General features: G+C 42.0%; 1 protein-coding gene across 3 annotated transcripts in view; it reads right to left on the bottom strand.

The window, feature by feature from the left end:
- Nucleotides 1–22,836, bottom strand: part of RNF185 (ring finger protein 185) — a 191,982-nt gene that overhangs the window by 145,746 nt on the left and 23,400 nt on the right. For all 3 annotated transcript variants that reach the window (XM_068123913.2, XM_068123912.2, XM_068123910.2), the window contains exon 4: nucleotides 15,356–15,605. In XM_068123913.2, the coding sequence (XP_067980014.2) occupies nucleotides 15,356–15,605 (250 nt within the window). The remainder of the gene's footprint in view (nucleotides 1–15,355; nucleotides 15,606–22,836) is intronic.

The following is a 22,836-nucleotide window of genomic DNA, read 5'->3' on the forward strand; positions in this document are numbered from 1 at the left end:
AAATTGACAGATTGTGTCAGTCCCAATGAGTCGCAAAAGTCCTTTACTGAGGTGCCATGGCTGGTGAGAGATGAACCCACACCCAGCCAGCTGGCATGATGACAGTTGAAGTCGCCACATATGAGGAAGAGAGAGTTTGGATGAGTTGATAGAAGTTGGTCCATGTTGTCCGACAGAGAAATGTAAATGGAGTCATCACTGTTTGGAGGACGGTACAGAACACATATGAACAAAAGGTGGGAGCGGAGAGGAAGCCGTAGCCAGAGGTACTCCTGTGGGTGGGGTGGAGAGAGGGCAGTGCAGGGAGAGTGAGGAAGAGAGTTTTTGATAAAGATAGTCACCCCACCACCAGGACGAGGATCAGGTCTATCGTACCGGAGGAGGGAGTAACCAGGAAGAGATATTAAGGAATCAGAGACATCTTGAAGGAGGAAAGTTTCTGTTAAGCAGATCAAGTCTGGATTTTCAGAAGCAACCTGAATGGAGAGATCAATCAGGTTTGAGCGAAGGCCCCGGATGTTTGAGGTCCATACCGTTAGTGAGGAGAGAGGGGGAGCATCGGGTGCAGGACAGGGGAGGGGAGGGGTAGGGTCAGATGAAGGGAGAGAGGGGGATGTAGGAAGAGCAGTTGATAGTGTGTCAGAGATTACAGAAGAGTTACAAGAAAGGGAAGGATGAGGAGGACGAAAGGTTTGATGGTGATGGAATGAGGCACGGTGAGAGTTTGTTTGAGGGGGGGGGGCAGAGGAAAGTAGAAGGTTGGGGGAGGTGGAGGTATGACATAGGAGGGAGAGGAAGTGGGGAGGAGGCAGCTTTGAGAAGGAGGTGGGAGGGAGAATTTGGAAGGGATGGTTGGGGGGGAGATTTGAAGGGGAGGGGCAAGGGGGGAGTTTAGAAAGTGGATGATTCATGAAAGATGAACATATCTATCTATAATTCCAGTAATCTCTGTGTGTGTGTGTGTATGTGTGTGTGTATGTGTGTGTGTATGTGTGTGTGTCGTTTGTCTGTGACCGCTGTTTCTCGACAACCACGGGTCCGATATACTTGAAACTTGCCAGGTATATTGCTGGGGACCCGAGGATGTGCCTTTTCAAGGTTTCATATTAATCGGAGAAGTAGTTACCGAGCTATGGCGATTTATTTACCAAACTCCGCAAGCCGTTCGCTTTGGACCAAACCATTTCATGTAAATAGAGGGGGGGGGGATTGTCACCGTACTCGCAAGCCGTTCGCTTTGGCTTTGCGAATGGACCAAACCATTTCATGTAAATAGAGGGGGGGGGGATATAATTTTAGATATATATATAGTACGGGCATGCCCTAGTATAACAAATTGGGTTTGTTGTGATTTTTAAGTTAGCGATTCGTTTAAGAACGATGGAGGAGGGATGGAATGAATGAGAATTTAGAGCATGGAGTGATTTGGAATCATAAGAGATTGAATATTTTTTTGAAATGGAATGAGTTGAAGAGGAAATTGAAAGGAGCCTTTTAAATAAGAAGAAAAACAGCGTGTTGTAATAAACCACTGAATAAAACACTGAAGGGGATAGTTGAAACATATTTAAACAGAACTGTGAAGAACAATCTTTTATTCACAAAAATACCAATGGGGAGAGGAAGCCTAGAGCGACGACCACGAGTCACTTGAACAGGGCAAAAGGTGGAAGGCAAGGGGAAAATGGGGGCGGGGCGAGACAGCGCACGTGGGCAGAGGCAAAAGCACACGAGGAGAAAGGGAAATAAAAGTTTTTTTTGTTTGTTTTTTGGGGGGGGGGGGTGTGGGGGTTACAACGTTAGACAAATAGTAGATGTTTGGTGAAGCTTGGTGGAGAAGGGGAAATCAAAAAAGCTAGCAAAACAGCAAAGGAAGGAACAACCTTCGACGGGGGAAGCCTGAGGCTGCAAGGCCTTGCTCGCGGCACGGCAAACAAACGATTAATTTATGAAAGATAAACACCGAGAAACTTCCAAGGGGGACACTATAAGTTCACACACCGAACGATAAATACAGTTTCGACAAAATACAATTGTGAACAGACTTAACTTTGAAAAACGTGGAGACCGTGTGGACCGTCGAAAACCCCTGCCACCGTCTCCAAGATCTCGCGAGATCTGAACATTTTTGCCCATTTGAACCAGAAACATTCCCGACTCGACAAGGTGGTTCTGAGATTTTAAAAAGAGAGTGGGAAATCCACATATTTTTATGGATTACATATAGACTCCTTCGCCGTTGTTAGGTTTGGGCACGTGGTGCATATAGAGCCTCGCAGCTCTGAAAACACCATAAACCTTAAAAAAGAAGACGAAGAAGATCCTTCCTTCTTATTCAGCAAAGAGGCGGGTGGAATTTGCTGGTGATGGGTCAGCCGAAGCATTTCCAGCCACCGAAGCCATTTCCAGCCAGCCGAAGCATTTATCAACCATTTCGTTGGAGTGCTACCTTGAGTGCTGAAGGCACTTGTCGAGCGCTCTTCAAGCTTATTAGCTTCGCCACTGAAGATGGATAGAGGTTATATTTTCACGCCTGTCTGTCTGTTTGTCTTTTTGTCTGCCTTTAAGCAGGATATCTCAAAAAGGTGAGGACGGATTCAGCCGAAATTTGGTGGAGAGGTTGGGTGTGTGACAAGTCCGAAATTATTAGATTTTGGTGAGGATCCGAATCTGGATCCGGATACGAGAATTTTTAAATTTTAAGAGCTTTTCACCAATGAGTGATAGGGCCAAAACCGATATATAGCATGATATTTCGAAACATTGTAGATGACTTGTGACAAATCGAGGTGGATGACATGGTTAGGCGATAACAACAAGCCGATGAGCTTTTGTTTCAGGTCTGAATCCAGATCCGACCTCTCAGTGGGCTATAAAACGTAAACTGTTCAGCCTGGTGGAGGTATGCTCTCTTACCGAGTGATCTTCTTGTTTAAAGTACTGTATATAATCAAAATCTGGCTTTGGATTTGACAATCGCATCTCGTGGATTAAATAATTGTCGAAATCTCGAGTGAAATCTGAAAAGTCAAACTAAAATACGCAATTTGGCATCTGTTTGTCAGTCTGTCTGATGATTTTTTGACCGCAATACATTCCGTCGTTACTTATCCAATCTCAACCAAACTTGACAGGATGACCAAGGGTTACATATTGAAGGTTGTAGCACATTCATTTGCCCCCCTCCCCAAGGAGGTTTCTCCCCCGAGAGGGTTTTCCCCACCATTGCCGTCATTGGGGTTGCATGTTGAGGTGTATATGCATGTTAAGTTAGCTTTATCGTGGCGTTTTTCCAAGGCCGCTTCGAATAACAAAACTAACGATAATAGCATAATCGTAATGTTATTACAAAACTATATGAATACTAATACTATCCCATCTCCCCAAGGTGTTTTTCCTCCTTGAACAAACGTCGAGTCGACGTTTATAAATAGCTTATCATGGTGTTTCCGTGGGAGCAATGGCCCAGCGGCCTCTACCAGACGGACAAATATTATAAACCACAAACACGTTTGATTAGCTTTTTAAACAGTCGCTAATGCTCTTTATAACACTAAACAAAGAAATTTGGAGGAATCCCGACATCCGTGAGGTAAGTTTTACTAACAGAACTGTGCGGAGATCTACTGTACTCGAGGTAACCCACAAGGGTTGTGTGAAAACATTACCCTTCCTGCAGCTCACATGGTGTTTTTCGTGGCGGCCTTTTGAAACTCGCTCCTGCTGTTTAACACGAAACTGAAAGGGAGGAAGCCCGGGTTGTGCTCATTTGCCAAGCAGCTAGCTAGCGCTTGCCAAGCCAACCGTTCCTTTACGGTTTTGAATGGAGTGCTTGTTCATATGCTTAAACCACTTGGCAATCTCTTCAAAGGAAACTTGGTAAATAAACACACACCCAATGTTCTTGAGACCCGACCATAGATCGACTGTAATCTATATACCCCAAAGAGGAATGACCCTTCCTGCCGCTTCCGTAGTGTGCGGGTGTACTAGTTTAAGAAATCAGCGATTCTTATAACTGAATGAATGAATGAATGAATGATCGTTTTAAGGCCATTTTCCCTGCTAGAGCGGGGGTTAGCCTTGCGGGCCCCATGACAATCATGGTTCCCTGTTGGAGGCAATGTTTTTATGGCCGGATGCCCTTCCTGACGCCACTGTTGGAGGCAATGTTTTTATGGCCAGATGCCCTTCCTGACGCCAACCCTTAGTCACCTCTTACGATGCGCAGGGATATGGTGTACCTATTCTAAATCGGTGTACACACCGTGATCATTCATCCCAGCAAGCTGGTACTCAATTTGCCGACCTCGGAAGGATGACAGGCTGAGTCAACCCCCCTGGCGTTAATTCAGCGATCGACCGGGATTCAAACCCAGGATCCTAGGATCCCAAGCCAGCACCCTAACCGCTAAGCCAACACCAGGCTACCAGATTCTTATAACTAAACTAATTTATTTATTTTTAAATGGCTGTCATCCCTCCTTCTGCTCTGTCATCTTAATTCATACATCCATAGAAATAGGGTGTCACTCTACTGGGACCTGTGATGCTTGTCAGAAATCCAAAGTTTGAACCATCTGTTTTTAAAATGCCCTCTATGATGGAGCGAGATAGAGTGTATGCCAAAGTATTGAAGAGGTGGGCATTGGCATTTCGGATTTGCCAAACAAACATTGTCATTTGAACCAGAAGCCTTTCTGATTCTTTAAGACGGTTCTCTTATTTTTAAAAGAAGAGCGGGAAAACCATATAGTATTATGGATTACATAAAGGTTTCTTTATTGACTGAGCTGTTAGTTTGGGCGTGTGGCATATATAGAGCATCGCAGCTCTGAAATGCCATAAAACTTAAAAAGAACAAGAATATGTAGAAGATACCTCCTTCATATTCAACGAGGGAGGTGGGTGGGGTGGGAGGAGGGAATGGGGAGGTGAGGAGGAGGTGGTGGGGTGAGTGGGGGGGGGGGGGGAAGGGGTGGGATAGGAGGAGGAGGGAGGGGAAGGGGTGATGTGGGAGTCTGGAGGGAGGTGGGTAGGGTGGAAAAAAAGTTCGTTAATGAGAACCTATTTTGTGGTAGCCGGGAGATCAAAACACCATAGTGCATAAACAGGTGGGCAAATAAATCTGTACTTGGATCAATTGGGAATAATGCATTTACAGCGCCATAAAGTTTATTATTTTTTAGTCCGGTCGGTCTCTTGACTGCTACTGGTAACATGTAATCCAGTGCTACCTGCCGCAGTGCCGCATGGTCGAGTAGTCGGCGACTAAACAAACTACCTTCACTGGGTTGCCAGTGGGGAGGGTGACACCATGTAGGACTAAAAACAATACCTGTTAAAGGGTGAATGAGCACCCTTAGTGAGCCAACGGCCATCCAGCACGGAGATGGTGTCTCCTAAAAAACACCCATCCGGTTTACCAGTTTTTTAGGTAGTAGGTTGCAGACAGCAACCGCCCAGGGAACTACTACCGTTTGTTCAGACTTAGGAGCGTCAAAGTGATGCCCGGAACCATCTTAAACTCTCCGTGTCAGGATTTATGGTCTTACTTACTGTCTCACTCAAACTACAGCCACCGGGCGAGCTTCAACCTTTCTTTCTTACAAACAAACATCACACACTTTTCATCATACACTTTACATCACACACTTTTCATCATACACATTACATCACACACTTTTTGTACTCATTTTCACTCATCACCTTTACATTCTCTCTCTTTTATTTCTCTTTATGCAGTTATTTTAGTTAAGGCTTCCATTTTCACCTCACCTTCAAAAATCATATTAATGAAGAATTTAGAAAGTAGGCCTCTCCTCCCGTACTAACACATTTGCTTATACACCTCCCTGTTCCTTCGTTCTCTGCTCTGCTGGCTGTCAATCTCCTATTTTCTGTTCCTGCTTCTGAACCTGTGCTGGAATCATTAATCCCCCTTAGGAATCCTTCATGCCCTCATTTTTTTTTTTTTTTTTTTTTTTTTGTATACAAGATCGAGGCTCGTGAAAGAGCGAACATTAATCACACAGAAAGACAAACAGACACATAAAACAAATAACATCGGGAGCGGTAGACAAGATGGGGAGAGAGGGGGAAGGACACAAACACAACATTTGAGAGCAGGGACCGAGAGACATGGAGACATCGAGAGATCTGAGAGAGGGCGAGGGCTTTGGGGGGGGGGGTGGGGGCGTGGGAAGGGGGCGGTGGGAGAGGTATAAAACATATGGACACTGCCAGGACTTCCAGGAAAGAAGTTGGAATTTCAAACAAGGTGGATCTGGGGTGAATTAGCGGGGGTAGAAAAGATCAAGGTTTTGGATGGAGGAAGATAAGAGATGGTGGTGAACAGCTGTTTTAAAGACCTGGAGGGAGGAGTGGGATTGAAGGGAGTGAGGGAGTTTGTTCCAGAGGCGAGAGAAAAGAGGAATGAAAGAGTGAAGGTGAGCAGAGAGCCGAGATTTCGGCAGTTTAACCATCAGAGGGTTGCTGGCAGATCTTGTGCGACCTGTAGGAATATTTGGGGGACAGAGCACAGAGAGAGCTGGGGGTGCAAGGCCGGAGAGGAGTCGGTAGAAGACAGAAAGACCACCTACCTGCCTGCGGTGAGTGAGTGAAAGGCCCTCAGAGATAGCTTCATCGCGGGAGATTCCAATAATTCTGAAAGCTTTGGTTTCAACAGCGTGAAGCCGAGCTAGGTGTGAGGCAGGAGCACCGGCCCATAGGGGAGAACAGTATTCCATCGAGCTGCGGATGAAAGCCTTGTATGTGGTGAGGAGCTCAGGTGTGCCGAAGAAGGACTTCGCACGACGGAGGATGCCCAGTCGGCGACTGGCTTTGGAGGCCAGCTTGGAAATGTGGTTTTCCCAAGAAAGATCATGGCAGATAGTGAGACCCAAAATCTTGAGCGACAGAACTTCTTGGAGAGGATTGTTGAGAAAGTAGATGGGAGGGTTGTCCAGTCGATCTTTTCGGAGAGACATAGTAAGAGTGTGAGATTTGTCAGGATTGAAAGACATGTTCCACTTGTTTGACCAGTCTGTGATTTTGTCCAGGTCTTCAGAGAGTGAGGAGGCAGCAGACTGCCGATCTGAGGGAAGAGGAATGGAGCGGCAGAGAGTGGAGTCATCAGCAATGAGATAGAGAGGATTTTCGAGAGAGTCAGAGAGATCATTGATGAAGACCAGAAAAAGCACGGGGCCCAGAACACTGCCTTGGGGAACTCCAGCCTGAACAGGAAGAGGAGATGAGAGAAACCCATTCAGGGCCACACGTTGACGACGACTAGAGAGGAAGTCCGCCAGCCATGCGTGGAGATTTCCATGGATACCAAAGGAGGAGAGTTTGGTGAGCAGAGCGGGGTGCCAGACCGTGTCGAAGGCACGTGATATGTCGAGGGAGACAGCTCTAATTTCCTGTTTGGCATTGAGGACCTCCATCCATTGTTGAGACAGCAGAAGCAGCATGTCCAGAGTAGAGTGACCTGGTCTGAAACCAAATTGATGATCAGAGATCAAGCCATTGGAGAAGAGGAAAGATTTCATATCCGAAGCAATGATGGATTCCATGACTTTGCTGATAATTGGGAGAAGGCTGATTGGTCTGTAGTTGCTAGGATCTGTTTTTGCACCTTTTTTGTGCAAAGCGGTGATGTTGGCTGATTTCCAAGCAGATGGCAGTTGACCTTGAGCAAAAGAGAGGGTGAAGAGAACAGAGAGAGGGTGAGATAGAGCAGCAGAGCAGGATTTTAGGACCCGTGGGCTGATGCCGTCGGGTCCAGTTGCAGAATCAGAGTCGAGGGTTGACAGAAACTTTTCCACCTTGTCGGGAGGAAAGGACACGGAGTCCAGGAGCAGCAGGGTACGACTGGGTATGGTGGGTACAGAGAGGGATGGGTTTGGGACACAAGATTTAGAGGCAAACACAGAGTTGAGGCATTCAGCTTTTTCACGTGCGGAGTCAGCTGTGTAGCCGTTTGAGTTAAGGGAGGGGATGGAGGGGGAACAAACACCAGAAACGGATTTGACCAGACGCCACCAGGATTTGGAAGAGGGAGACAGATAAGAGAGTTCGGTCTTGAGAACGGAGAGATATTGTTTCCTGGCTCTCCTGAGGGTGGACACACACTTGTTTCGGGCTTTGTGAAAGGAAATGAGATTTCCTTCCGTTGGATTTGCTTTCCAGGAGACGAAGGCAAGTTGTTTCTGGGCAACAGCCTCACCACAAGATTCCGTGTACCATGGACGGGAGGAAGGGTATGACAACTGAAGACGAGATGGGATAAATCTGTGCATGAGAGAGAGCAATTTACTTTGGAAGAATTCCCAGGATGAGTTGATGTCAGAGGTGGTAGAGATGGGAGACCAGTCCAGATGATTGATGGCTGCTTGAAGACCGTGCCAGTTGGCCTGAGTGAAATGCCAGACTCGTCGACGCTGAGCAGGCTCCCTGAGGATGGTCAGAGAGATGTCCACTTTAACAAGGACATGATCAGATGATCCGATCGGAGCAGAAGAAGAGCAGCAGACATTTTCAGGGAAGTTAGTCATAACCAAGTCCAGAAGAGAAGATGTTCCGTTGACTGAGATCCGGGTCGGGAAATTGACAGATTGTGTCAGTCCCAGTGAGTCGCAGAAGTCCTTTGCTGAGGAGCCATGGCTGGTGAGAGAGGTACCCACACCCAGCCAACTGGCATGATGACAGTTGAAATCACCACATATGAGGAAGAGAGAGTTGGGATGAGTAGATAGAAGTTGGTCCATATCATCAGACAGCGAGATGTAGATGGAGTCATCACTGTTTGGTGGACGGTACAACACACATATGAACAAGAGGTGGGAGCGAAGGGGAAGCCGTAGCCAGAGGTATTCCTGGGGGTGAGGTGGAGAGAGTGCAGTGCAGGGCGAGTGAGGAAGAGAGTTTTTGATAAAGATAGCAACCCCGCCTCCAGGACGAGGCTCAGGTCTATCATACCGGAGGAGGGAGTAGCCCGGGAGAGATACTATGGAATCAGAGACATCATAAAGGAGGAAAGTTTCTGTTAAGCAGATCACGTCTGGTTTGACAGAAGCAACCTGTATGGAGAGATCAGTTAAGTTTGAACGAAGGCCCCGGATGTTTGAGGTCCATACCGTTAATGAAGAGGAAGGGGGAGCATCAGATACAGAACAGGGAGGAGGAGGGGTAGGGTAAGATGTGGAAGAGGTGGAATAGGTAGGGAGAGCTGTTGAAGGTGTGTCAGAGATTTCAGAATAGCTCGGAGAAAGGGAAGGATGGGGCGGACAAAAGGTTTGATGGTGATTGGGTGAGCCACAATGAGGTGTTATTTGAGGAGGGGGAAGAGCGAGGCAGAAGGTTGGGGGAGATGGAGGTGAGAGTTTGAAGGGGGAAGAAGCGGGGAGGACGCTTTGAGGAGGGGGAGTGAGAGGGGGGAAATTGAGAAGCAATGAGGGTGGGGAGATTTGAAGGGGAGGGGTGAGGGGGGAGTTTGGGAGGGAAGGGACAAGGGGAGGGATTTGAAAGGGATGGGATATGGGGGAGATTTGGAGGGGAGGGGTGAGGCAGGAGTCTAGGAGGCGAGGGGGCGTCTTGGCGGGGAGGGGTGAGGGGGTAGTTTAGGAGGGAGGGGGCAAGGGGGGAGATTTGAAAGGGATGGGTGATGGGGAAGATTTGGAGGGGAGGGGTGATGGGGAAGATTTGGAGGGGAGGGGTTATGGGGATGATTTGGAGGGGAGGGGTGAGATTGGATTTTTGAAAGTGTACGATTTATGGGAAACGAACATTTATTGCAAAATGAGTTTCTTGTGACCTTCGAGTTAAAAATATGTTTAAGGACGCTGGATGGAGGATGGAGTGCAGGAGAGTTTAGGGAATGTAGAAAAAAGGCACTATCGGAGATGGATATTTTTTTTGGGATGAATTGATTTGGTGAGCAAGTCGAAAGCAGCCTTTTAAAGAAGAAGAAGAAAAAGGTGTTATAAAATATGACGGAATACATAACTTGAGGGGAAAGTGTAAACATTGAAGGTTAATGAGTGAAAACTATCTGGGGAAATGGGGGAGAAACACGTGGTCGAAGAACGAACGAACGAATAAGAATGAATAAACGAATGAGAACAGAGAAGGAAATGTTTTTTTTTTTTTTTTTTTTTTTTTTGAGTTGAGATTTACACAAGGAAGTAGGCTATGGGTGAAAAGACTGGGAATACAGAGAACGAAAGTTATTGGATCACAAACGACGGACCGCTGAGAAAAACAAAGCCTCAAGGTTGTACAGTGCACACTGTACAAGGCCTCAAGACACGACACGAATTAACACGATTTTCAATACAGGTATGAAAGATTTGCACCGAAAAATCTTCGTCGGGACACAATATACGTACAACACCATAAATAAATACAGTTTTAACGAAAATACAAATGGGAACAATCACTTAACTTCGATTTCAAATCGTTCGCGACGCGGCAAAGGCCTTGCTCGCGACACGGCAAACAGACGATCAATTTATGAAAGATAAACACCGAGAAACAACCAAAGTTGCACACAAAAACTTCACACACCGAAAGATAAATACAGTTTCGACAAAATACAATTGTGAACAGACTTAACTTCGAAAAACGTGGAGACCGTGTGGAGCTTCGAAAATCCCTGCCGCCGTCTCCAAGATCTCGCGAGATCTCCGGAATTTAGGGAATTTCACCAGATAATTTTCATGGTTTGGTTTTAAAATGTTTAAATTTTCCCCTGAAGCGATGTATTCTGTTGTATATTACAACACATTCTTTTTTGTACACCGCTCCTTTCCTATGCCATCTCCAGGTGCTGCATAATGTCATTGCCGGGCACCGAAGGGGGCTAGGCAATGACGCACGCTGAAAGGGAGTACTCAGTTTTCACTCTGGTTGTTTTCTTGTTTGTTTGTTTGTTTTCTTGGTTGTCCGGGCGATATCTCAGCCATCCTTTGAGCTAGGAAGCTGAATTTTCGGCACAATAACGAGCAAGTACTTTGTCAAAAACGATATTTTTTGTTTTTTGATTAATTAATAAATAATTGATGAGTTATTTAATTATTAGCGATTAATTAATTACTTGTGCATTTCCTTTCTCTTCTAGGCAATATCTCAGGCACCTTTTGAGTTAGGAAGCTGATATTTGGACATGCCAATGACCAAGTGATTTGGCTGCAAAGGCTATTTTTGATTTATTAATTAATCAATTAATCGATTAATTATTTAATTATTCGATTAATGAGTAAACAATTTTTTTTTTAATTCTTTGCCATGGGGGCGGTTTACTTCGAATGTATCTGTACTTGTCTTCTTCTTCTTTAAAACGTTGCTTTCAATTCACTCACCAAATCTCTTCATTTCAAATAAAAATTCAATCTCTTACAATTCTTCGTTCCTACATTCCCTAAACGCACCTGCATTCCACCCCTCCTCCAACGTTTTCAAACGGATCTCTGACTCGAAAATCACAAGAAACTCATTTTGCAATAAATGTTCGTTTTCCATTAATCGTCTAACACTTTCCAAAATCCAAACTCATCCTTCCCCTCCTAACCTCCTCCTCACCCATCCCTTTCAAATCTCCTCCCTTTCCCCTCCCCTCCGAAACTCCACCCTCACCCCTCCCCGACCACACTCCCCCCTCACTCCTCCCCTGCCAAACTTCCCCCTCCCCTTCAAACCTCCCCACCCTACATTTTCTCCAATTCCCCCCTCCCACCCCTCCTCCTCAAAGCATCCTCCCCGCTTCCTCTCCCTTCCAACTCTTACCTCCATCTCCTCCAACCTTCTTCCTCGCTCCTCCACCCCCCCTCAAGCAACACCTCACTGTGCCTCACGCAATCACCATCAAACCTTTTGTCCTCCTCATCCTTCACTTGCTCCGAGCTCTTCTGAAATCTCTGACACACTATCAACAGCTCTGCCTACCTCTTCCACATCTTACCCTACCGCTCCTCCCCCCCCCCCCCCCTGTTCTGTATCCGATGCTCCCCCTTCCTCTTCTTTAACAGTATGGACCTCAAACATCCGGGGCCTTCGCTCAAACTTGACTGAACTAGACTAATTTGCGTGAATGGAACTAGACTAATTTGCGTGAATGCAACTAGACTAATTTGCGTGAATGGAACTAGACTAATTTGCGTGATTGGAACTAGACTAATTTGCGTGAATGGAACTAGACTAATTTGCGTGATTGGAACTAGACTAATTTGCGTGAATGGAACTAGACTAATTTGCATGAATGGAACTAGACTAATTTGCGTGATTGGAACAAGACGAATTTACGTGATTGGAACTACAATAATTTACGTGATTGGAACAAGACTAATTTGCGTGAATGGAACTAGACTAATTTGCATGATTGGATCAAGACTAATTTGCGTGATTGGAACTACAATAATTTACGTGATTGGAACAAGACTAATTTACGTGAATGGAACAAGACTAATTTACGTGATTGGAACAATACTAATTTGCGTGATTGGAACAAGACTAATTTACATGATTGGAACAAGACTAATTTGCGTGAATGGAACTAGACTAATTTACGTGATTGGAACAAGACTAATTTACATGATTGGAACAAGACTAATTTGCGTGAATGGAACTAGACTAATTTGCGTGAATGGAACAAGACTAATTTGCGTGATTGGAACAAGACTAATTTACGTGATTGGAACAAGATTAATTTACGTGATTGGAACAAGACTAATTTACGTGATTGGAACAAGACTAATTTGCGTGAATGGAACTAGACTAATTTGCGTGATTGGAACAAGACTAATTTGCGTGATTGGAACAAGACTAATTTACGTGATTGGAACAAGATTAATTTACGTGATTGGAACAAGACTAATTTGCATGATTGGAACAAGACTAATTTACGTGATTGGAACAAGACTAATTTACGTGATTGGAACAAGACTAATTTACGTGATTGGAACAAGACTAATTTATGTGATTGGAACAAGACTAATTTACATGATTGGAACAAGACTAATTTACGTGATTGGAACAAGACTAATTTGCGTGAATGGAACTAGACTAATTTGCGTGATTGGAACTAGACTAATTTGCGTGATTGGAACAAGACTAATTTACGTGATTGGAACAAGACTAATTTGCGTGAATGGAACTAGACTAATTTGCGTGATTGGAACAAGACTAATTTGCGGGATTGGAACAAGACTAATTTGCGTGATTGGAACAAGACTAATTTACGTGATTGGAACAAGATTAATTTACGTGATTGGAACAAGACTAATTTGCATGATTGGAACAAGACTAATTTACTTGATTGGAGCAAGACTAATTTCCGTGATTGGAACAAGACTAATTTACGTGATTGGAACAAGAATAATTTATGTGATTGGAACAAGACTAATTTACATGATTGTAAGAAGACTAATTTACGTGATTGGAACAAGACTAATTTACGTGATTGGAACTAGACTAATTTACGTGATTGGAACTAGACTAATTTACGTGATTGGAACAAGACTAATTTACGTGATTGGAACAAGACTAACTTACGTGATTGGAACAAGGCTAATTTACATGATTGGAACAAGACTACTTTACGTGATTTGAACAAGACTAATTTACGTGATTGGAACTAGACTAATTCACATGATTGGAACAAGACTAATTTACGTGATTGGAACAAGAATAATTTACGTGATTGGAACAAGACTAATTTATGTGATTGGAACAAGACTAATTTATGTGATTGGAACAAGACTAATTTACGTGATTGTAAGAAGACTAATTTACGTGATTGGAACAAGACTAATTTACGTGATTGGAACTAGACTAATTTACGTGATTGGAACAAGACTAATTTACATGATTGGAACAACACTAATTTACGTGATTGGAACAAGATTAATTTACGTGATTGGAACAAGACTAATTTACGTGATTGGAACAAGACTACTTTACGTGATTGGAACAAGATTAATTTACGTGATTGGAACAAGACTAATTCATGTGATTGGAACAAGACTAATTTACGTGATTGGAACAAGAATAATTTACGTGATTGGAACAAGACTAATTTACGTGATTGGAACAAGACTAATTTATGTGATTGGAACAAGACTAATTTACGTGATTGGAACAAGAATAATTTACGTGATTGGAACAAGAATAATTTACGTGATTGGAACAAGACTAATTTACGTGATTGGAACAAGACTAATTTATGTGATTGGAACAAGACTAATTTACGTGATTGGAACAAGACTAATTTACGTGATTGGAACTAGACTAATTTACGTGATTGGAACAAGACTAATTTACATGATTGGAACAACACTAATTTACGTGATTGGAACAAGATTAATTTACGTGATTGGAACAAGACTAATTTACGTGATTGGAACAAGACTACTTTACGTGATTGGAACAAGACTACTTTACGTGATTGGAACAAGATTAATTTACGTGATTGGAACAAGACTAATTTACGTGATTGGAACAAGACTACTTTACGTGATTGGAACAAGACTAATTTACGTGATTGGAACAAGACTACTTTACGTGATTGGAACAAGACTACTTTACGTGATTGGAACAAGACTACTTTACGTGATTGGAACAAGACTAATTTACATGATTGGAACAAGATTAATTTACGTGATTGGAACAAGACTACTTTACGTGATTGGAACAAGACTACTTTACGTGATTGGAACAAGACTAATTTACGTGATTGGAACAAGACTACTTTATGTGATTGGAACAAGACTACTTTACGTGATTGGAACAAGACTAATTTACGTGATTGGATCGAGACTAATTTACGTGATTGGAACAAGACTAATTTCCGTGATTGGAACAAGACTAATTTACGTGATTGGAACAAGACTAATTTACGTGATTGGAAACAAATCATGCTGGTGAAAACTAGTGTCGATCATCGTTGGAGGACAGGTAGAACCATGAATGAACTCAACAGGATGTTGATTGGTGTCTGCGAACCCCGATGGGTAACCGCCACGTTTCAGGCATCAACCCCTTGGAGCAAATAAAAACGCCAATAAAGGGTCAATGCCCAAAACATCAGCTTCTTCTTCCTCCCACGGTGGTTATCATGCCTCCATCAACATCCTGTTGATTCCATCTTAATTGATGTGACATAAAGTTATAATCACGACAATAATTGATATTCGTGTCCATTTCATGCAACTATGCTGCATGTGCAAGTTTTATACTTCAGCCACATGTAGCTACAATTACAATTACTGTGGGGGAAAAATGGACAGAAATAAAAGCTATTGTTGTTGACATATTATATGTGCTTATATTATTTTTACAAGTCCATGTCATTTCCACTCACCTCTAAACGCATAAACAGAGCCATTGATAGTTCGCAAAAATGCATTAAATGGTTCTTTGCTGCACAGGTCCGGTTCACTTCCTGGAAGTGATGGTTCATGCTGGATCTCGCCTTGGAGCGTTGGAGGGTTTGAAGGAAGGGCTTCATTTGACGTATTTGGCTTCATGGGGTGAAAAGTAGGAATACGTCGTCCATGCCCAGGTTGTGAAGCCTCCTTAGGTGGTGTGGTTGGTACTATAGCTGGTATATTCTGTGGAGATATAGCAATGTTGAACAACAGGACAGTCATAGCCCAAAATGTCAATAGTAGTTTAATCTAATATATAAAGCTCTTTCAAACCACTGACTGACTGATAGTAATGTCCGATAACTTCTGTGTGCCGTAGAAAGCTGAAATTTGTTGTGCCAAAGGACATCGAAGCCGAAACACCCGGAAAAATCACAGAACCATTGGAAAGCGTCCGTAATTGAACATTTAGGTAAAAACCGTAAACGCATATGAAAAAAAAAACCTCAATCAATAACTAGCAAAGAAAAATTGTAATTTCTTTAACTGGAAACTGTGAAATAAACATGAAAATAATGTCCGCAAATGAAAAACAGAAAGGTGCTCAGAAATGAACATTTACGAAAAAATTACATAAACATGTAAAAAAAAACAGGATAAGCAGAGATATATTCAAAGCACACCGACCCCATGCCGAATAAGTAAATAAATATCCTCCAGAGCGGCATTGCCGGAGCGCCACGGGCGCCCGCCGATACCACCAAGCAGCACATAGAGACAATATTGGGAGGGAGAGGAGTAGATGTATACGGTCGGTTCTAGGGCAGGCCACATTCCCCACATTCCCTTGTCCCCAAAGCCCAAACCGAAACTGACTCAACTAAAAAAACAGGAAGTGCCTCACCACAAACCGGAAGTGACCAATTATTTATTTATTTTTCAGATTTCACGATTTTCAAAAAATAAAAAAAAAGGATTTTCAAAATTTTCCAATTTGTAGTTTTTCCCAATTTTCACATTTTCCCAAAATTTCTAAAATAATAAATCATAACAATCAGTTTTTTAACCATGTGGTTTAAAAAATTATTTTGCGAATATTGGTATTGCTAGTTTGTAAACATTTGTGAATATTTATGACAGCGAATGCGAATCCCCATGGAGAACAAGCACAGACCCCCGTCGCAATCCGAGGGTCATGCGGTCGGTTACTCTCCATGTAGGAACTCTCATCCTTTACTATTATAAACTAATCCTTTAAATAAGAAATAATAACTTTTAAAAAAAAAGATTTTTAGTTTAAAGAAATATAGTATATTAAAATGGTGTATTGCTACGTTTGTGAACGTGAATATAAACATTATAAAATTCATGAGCTCACCCCCAAACACAGGGCTAAAGAGCTGCAGATGATGGTTCTGCTTGAACGAGAAAAAATATATTGTCACGTTTGTGATAAGACGGTCTTGAAGAGGAGCTTTCCCACTCATCTTAAATCACAAAAACACATAAAGTTGTTGGGGTACACAATTAATGACTGTGATGGGGCATTTAATGGACATATTAATATAAGGATTTTTAATTTACCACCCCCAGAACCAAAATCAATAGCTGAGGCGGTTGAAACAGTCAAACCCGCCGTTGAAAGCTATGTAAAGAATGTTTTGGATGAGATTAAACCCCTTAAATTTTATATGGGAGTAAAAATGGAATTGAAAAAACCAGATACTGAAATAGGGGACCTTATTATAAAACGTTATATGAGAACAAAACCTTACTTTATTGCATCACTCCAGGGATTCTTATTAACGGACGTTTATGATAAACTTATAGAACAAGAAGAACAGGTGAATCATTCGCTTGTGGGCAGTGGATTTACTATTACTGGAATACTTTTCATCGATATGCATGTTCTAAAATCAAACCCTCTTAAAGCCTCTCCTTACATTGAATTACCAAGAAAGATAAATCTTAAAAAGGCGGTTATTAATATTCAAAATGATGATAATAAATGTTTTCTATGGGCTGTTCTTGCACACTTACATCCTCTTAAATGGAATGCTGAAAGAGTATCACATTATATTAAATATGAAAATACGTGTTGTACTAATGATCTACAATTTCCAATGGTATTATCTGATATTCCTAAATTTGAGAAAATGAATAATCTATCTGTTAATGTTTACGGACTAATGGGTAAAAACAAAGTTCAGGTTTTACAAACTTCTGATAACTATAAAAATGATGAAACTCATATTGACCTTCTATATTATAATTTGGAAAAAAATTCACATTATGCTTACATCAAAAATTTATCAAGATTAGTTTCTTCACAAATAAACAAACACGAGGCTAAAAAATACATCTGTAAGCGATGTCTCAACTTCTTTAATAATCAAGAAAGATTAGACAAACACTTACAATACTGTCATACATAAAGCCACCGTAATTAACATGTCGGCAGAAGGTTCAAACATATTGTTGCGGAACCCAACGTCGGCCTCGGATCCCCTTAGAGGGGGGATTAATCCCCTCTTCTATAACTGACCGACGTGGTCCCTGGCACTGTACAGCGACCTCCGGAAAGGCCGGTGGCACAGCCCCGTTCGTACCGCGGACAGATGTTAATTGCCGAGCGGTTTTAAGCAACCGCGGCACGAACTGTTAACAGATACTAAACCCGATTCCTGAACGTTGGCCAAATCGTGCCACGGGTATTCAATGTGGAAACCTCAAAGACGAAGGATGTGAAGAAGAATAAGAAGAAGACAAAAGATTGGAAATACGAATATGATTTATTACTACTATTTACAACCAAAAGAAACCAAGGAAGAAGGAAGGATAATAAAATAAAGACAGAAAGAATGGAAGGCGACACAGTGCAATTATTAGCTTAACTATACAAGCTTAATTAATACCCCAGGACAACGTGAAAGACAGACGAACGATCACACTTACACGGGGAATGCAGGCAGGAATGAATGGCTTGGAGATGGATGGCTTTGAGAGGCAAGGAAGGTCCAGCGGGGACTGGGCACGGTCGGGCCGGAAGGCACCGCCGTCAAAAAGCCGAGCCGCGGTCGTGCGAACTCCCGTGGTTCCAAACTGCGCAGGCGAAGTTCCTCTTTACGCACTGCTGCGTCGCGCGCTCCTTGCGTTGCCTCGGTCCGTATCTCCTCTGCAGCGTGGCACGTATCTCAGCTGCTTGGACTCATCTGCTCATCTCCAGCGCATCTCTTAGGTGGGGGCGTTTCCCGCGGGTTATATAAGCCCCACCCTTGGACCTTTGCGAACCTCCCAGATCGTTCTCTCTCCGCCCGCTCAAGCCAAACCCCTTCGTGCTGGGTTGGTTGAGCGGGGCCGACTAACTCCTCCTTTCTGTGACGAGGTGCGGAGACACGCCTTTCTTCTTCCAACCGACCGCGTGCTCAATGGAGTCCATTTGCGGCGAAAACCATCCAAACCTGACACCACTTTGAAGATGGGACCTAATCTTATTTAATTCGGTGCAATGGAGAGTCAAACTATTGGGAAACACAGCCTTAAACTACATAGAATAAGGGAATAACTATTTAAAAGGATATATGGTGCCCTGCGTGTATGTTTATGGAATTAACTACGAGGACGAGCTTCGACCTTTCTTTACATTACGGAGGGTGACATTTCCACACAACAAAACCATAATTCTCACATTCTTTACACTTTCTCAAATTCGTTACAATATCATTCAAAAATTTCAATAAAACTATGGTCCATCCATTCGTGATATATGCCGACTTTGAATGTATTCTTGAAAAGATGGATAACGCTTCTTCAAATCCAAACGAATCATCCACGAATAAATATCAAAACCATACTCCTTGCGGTTTCTGTTATTATATTAAATCATCTGTTGACAATAAATACAACAAACTAGAAATTTATAGGGGGGAAGACGCGGCTTCTGAGTTTATAAAACGATTAGAAACAGACTGTGCTCTCTTAACGTTGATATAATGGAACAACACAATAAACCGATGAATCCTCTAACAAAAGAAGAAGAAACAGAATTTGAGCAATCAAATAGCATCTGTCATATTTGTGATAAGAAAATTGATTTGGTGGATGATCCAACGAATGTAAAGGTTAGAGATCATTGTCATCTCACCGGTAAATATAGAGGCCCGGCCCATAATGCGTGTAATCTTAATTATAAACGCCCAACTTCATCCCCATCTTGCTTTACAATAACTTCCATTATGATACGCATCTACTTATTAATGAACTTTCAAAGACATATGGGAGTATTTCGGCAATTCCTAACACAGATCAGAACGACATTTCATTCACAAAAACAGTTCCTTCAACCATAACATTAAGTCATTCAAAAAGAATTTTGACAAAGCATATTACAGCTCACATCAGGTTTCTTGACTCATTTCAATTTATGGCAAGTCCATTATCTACCTTAGCATACAACAACACAACAACATGCATTTTAAGGCCATTTTCCCTGCTAGAGCGGGGGTTAGCCTTGCAGTCCCCATGACAATCTTCTCCATTTTGCCCTATTTTCTGCATCTCCCCTTGTTAACCCCCTTGCCCGCATTTTTTCTTCCACCACCTTTAGCCAAGTCTTTCTCGGTCTTCCCCATCCTCTACTTCCTTCTACATTCATTCATTCTCAACCAGTCACTTTCATCCTTCCTCAACACATGACCAAACCATCTCAAACTGTTCCTCTTCACAGCATCAATCACAGGCTCTATTCCCATCATCTTTCGCAATTCATCATTTGTCTTTCTCTCTCTCAACGACACTCCGCACATCCACCGAACCATTCGCATTTCCACCCTTTCCAGCCTTCGTTGCTGCTCTACGTTCATTACCCATGTCTCGCTCCCATAAATCATAACACTTCTCACACATGCAGCATACACCTTTCCCTTCAGCTTCAACGACTCCCCTCCTCATCAGCACGCCACTCAGTTCCCGAAACTTCTTCCATGCACATCTCACTCTAGCAACCGTTGCAGAGTCTGATCCACCTTCTCCATTCAGCATGTCTCCGAGGTAGCAAAATGTTTTCACACCTTCAAGCTTCACGCCGTCTCCAAGATCCAACTCAACATTTCCTCCATCTGCAGCTCCCTCTGTGCACACCTTACATTTGAATGTAGCTGCCACACTGATTAATGACCCTCTCAGACCACTACATTTTTTATGAACCCACTCAGCGCACATTGTACATAGAATGGAGTTCACTCCGACACCCTTCCTACACACAGCACATGGCCACTTCCCAGTTCTTTCCACCTCACCACATGCTTTACCACTTGCCATCACCTTCGTCTTTCCTATATTCACCTTCAGACCTTTTGTCTCCATACATTCCTTCCACTTGTTCATCTTTTCCTTCAGTCCATCCATACTTTCTGCAATCAACACCAGATCATCTGCATACAACAACTCCCATGGTACCTTAGCATCAAATATTAAAAACTTTCCATGTCTTTCAGAATATGTATCAAATCAAAACGAACGTGAACTCTTATCACAAAAGGGGATATATCCATATGATTACATGGATTCATTTGAGAGATTTAAAGAAACACAACTTCCCCCAAAATAATATTTCTATAACGAGTTAAATAAATGTCCTATAACTGATAAAGATTATGCTCACGCACAAAATATTTGGAAAACGTTGAACATAAAGAACCTTGGAGAGTATCATGATTTGTATCTTAAATCCGACGTCTTACTACTAGCCGACGTCTTTGAAACCTTTAGAACAGTTTGTCATAACAAACAAACAATCATAACAAACAGCTTGGAGTGCCATGCGAAAAATGACGAAACAGAATCTGGATTTAATCAGTGATGAAGATATGCTTTTGATGATAGAAGAGGCTAAACGAGGAGGAATATCACAAGTATGTTCTAAGAGATATGCGAAGGCTAACAATAAGTATCTTCTTAATTATGATGATATGAAAGATAGTTCTTACCTGATGTACTACGATGCTAATAATTTGTATGGATGGGCTATGTCTCAAGCTCTACCTTAAGGTGGCCTCAAATGGGTTGAAGAGAAAGATTATGAAAAGGTTTTACAAAACATCGTTACATCCTCACAAAAAGAATTGGACGATTCGGAAGTTGGGTATTATTTTGAGGTTGATTTTAAATATCCTGAAGAACTCCATAATAAACACGACGACCTACCATACGCCCCTACCAAAGAATGTCCGAAAGAAGAATGGCTAAGTGATTATCGACGAACATTTAATATAAAAGGTAAACCAACAGAAAAATTACTTACTACATTATATGATAAAGAAAATTATGTTTTACACCAAAGGAACTTGAAGCAATATGTATCCGCAGGATTGATAGTAAAGAAAGTCCATGGAGTTTACAGTTTAACCAAAGCCATTGGATGAAGGAGTATATTGATTTTAACACTCAAAGGAGAACCGAAGCAAAAACCGATTTTGAGAAAGACTTTTATAAATTGATGAATAATTCTGTATTTGGAAAGACGATGGAAAATCTTAGAAATTGAGAAAACACAAGACTTACTACATATTTAGAGCAAGCAGCAAAATTAATTAATAAACCTAGTTTTCAAAGAGAAGTGGAGTTTTCAGATAACTTTGTTGCTATTCATTTGCAAAAAGTGAGCATTAAAATGGATAAACCTAATCATGCAGTGCGTATCAAAAAAAAGGTAATCCGAATTCAAGGGGTTAATATGCAAAGGTTATTTAGTTTGACAATTTACATGTGGTTTACCAATTATGAGGAGATCCTCAGCTTTCCATTGATGCCTTTCATGCATCATTGCTGTCACACATGACCGAGTACATGTTCATTGAAAATGACAATGATGAATTTATTAATCAGTAAATCAAACATATCCATTATAACCACATCAATTGTTCACTGTCGTGTCCAAATATCAGCGTCCTAACTCAAAAGGTGCCTGAGATATTGCCCAGAGGAGAAAGAAAACAAATAAATGATTAATAATGAAAATAAATGCATAATATTCATAAATTAATTAAATAATTGATCAATTGCCGAATATAATACTGAAACCACCACCGTTTCACCTGAATCTGTAACTTAAAAAAAATTCATCAATCAAGACATTAATCAAATAACTAAATAATTAATCGATTAATTCATCAATCAATAAATCATGAATACCCTTTACAGCCAAATCACTTGGTCATTGTCATGTCCAAATATCAGCTTCCTCGCTCAAAAGGTGCTCGAGATATTGACCGGATGATCAAGGAAATAAATAATTACTTAATTAATCGATAATAATTAAATAACTAATCAACTAATTGATTCATCAATAAATCGAAAATAGCCTTTACAGCCAAATCACTTGGTCATTGTCTTGTCCAAATATCAGCTTCCTCGCTCAAAAGGTGCTTGAGATATTGACCGGATGATCAAGGAAATAAATAATTACTTAATTAAT

This window comes from Myxine glutinosa, chromosome 8 (genome assembly GCF_964187855.1).
Source record: "Myxine glutinosa chromosome 8, kmMyxGlut1.1, whole genome shotgun sequence".
In the NCBI taxonomy this organism is placed as follows: domain Eukaryota; kingdom Metazoa; phylum Chordata; class Myxini; order Myxiniformes; family Myxinidae; genus Myxine; species Myxine glutinosa.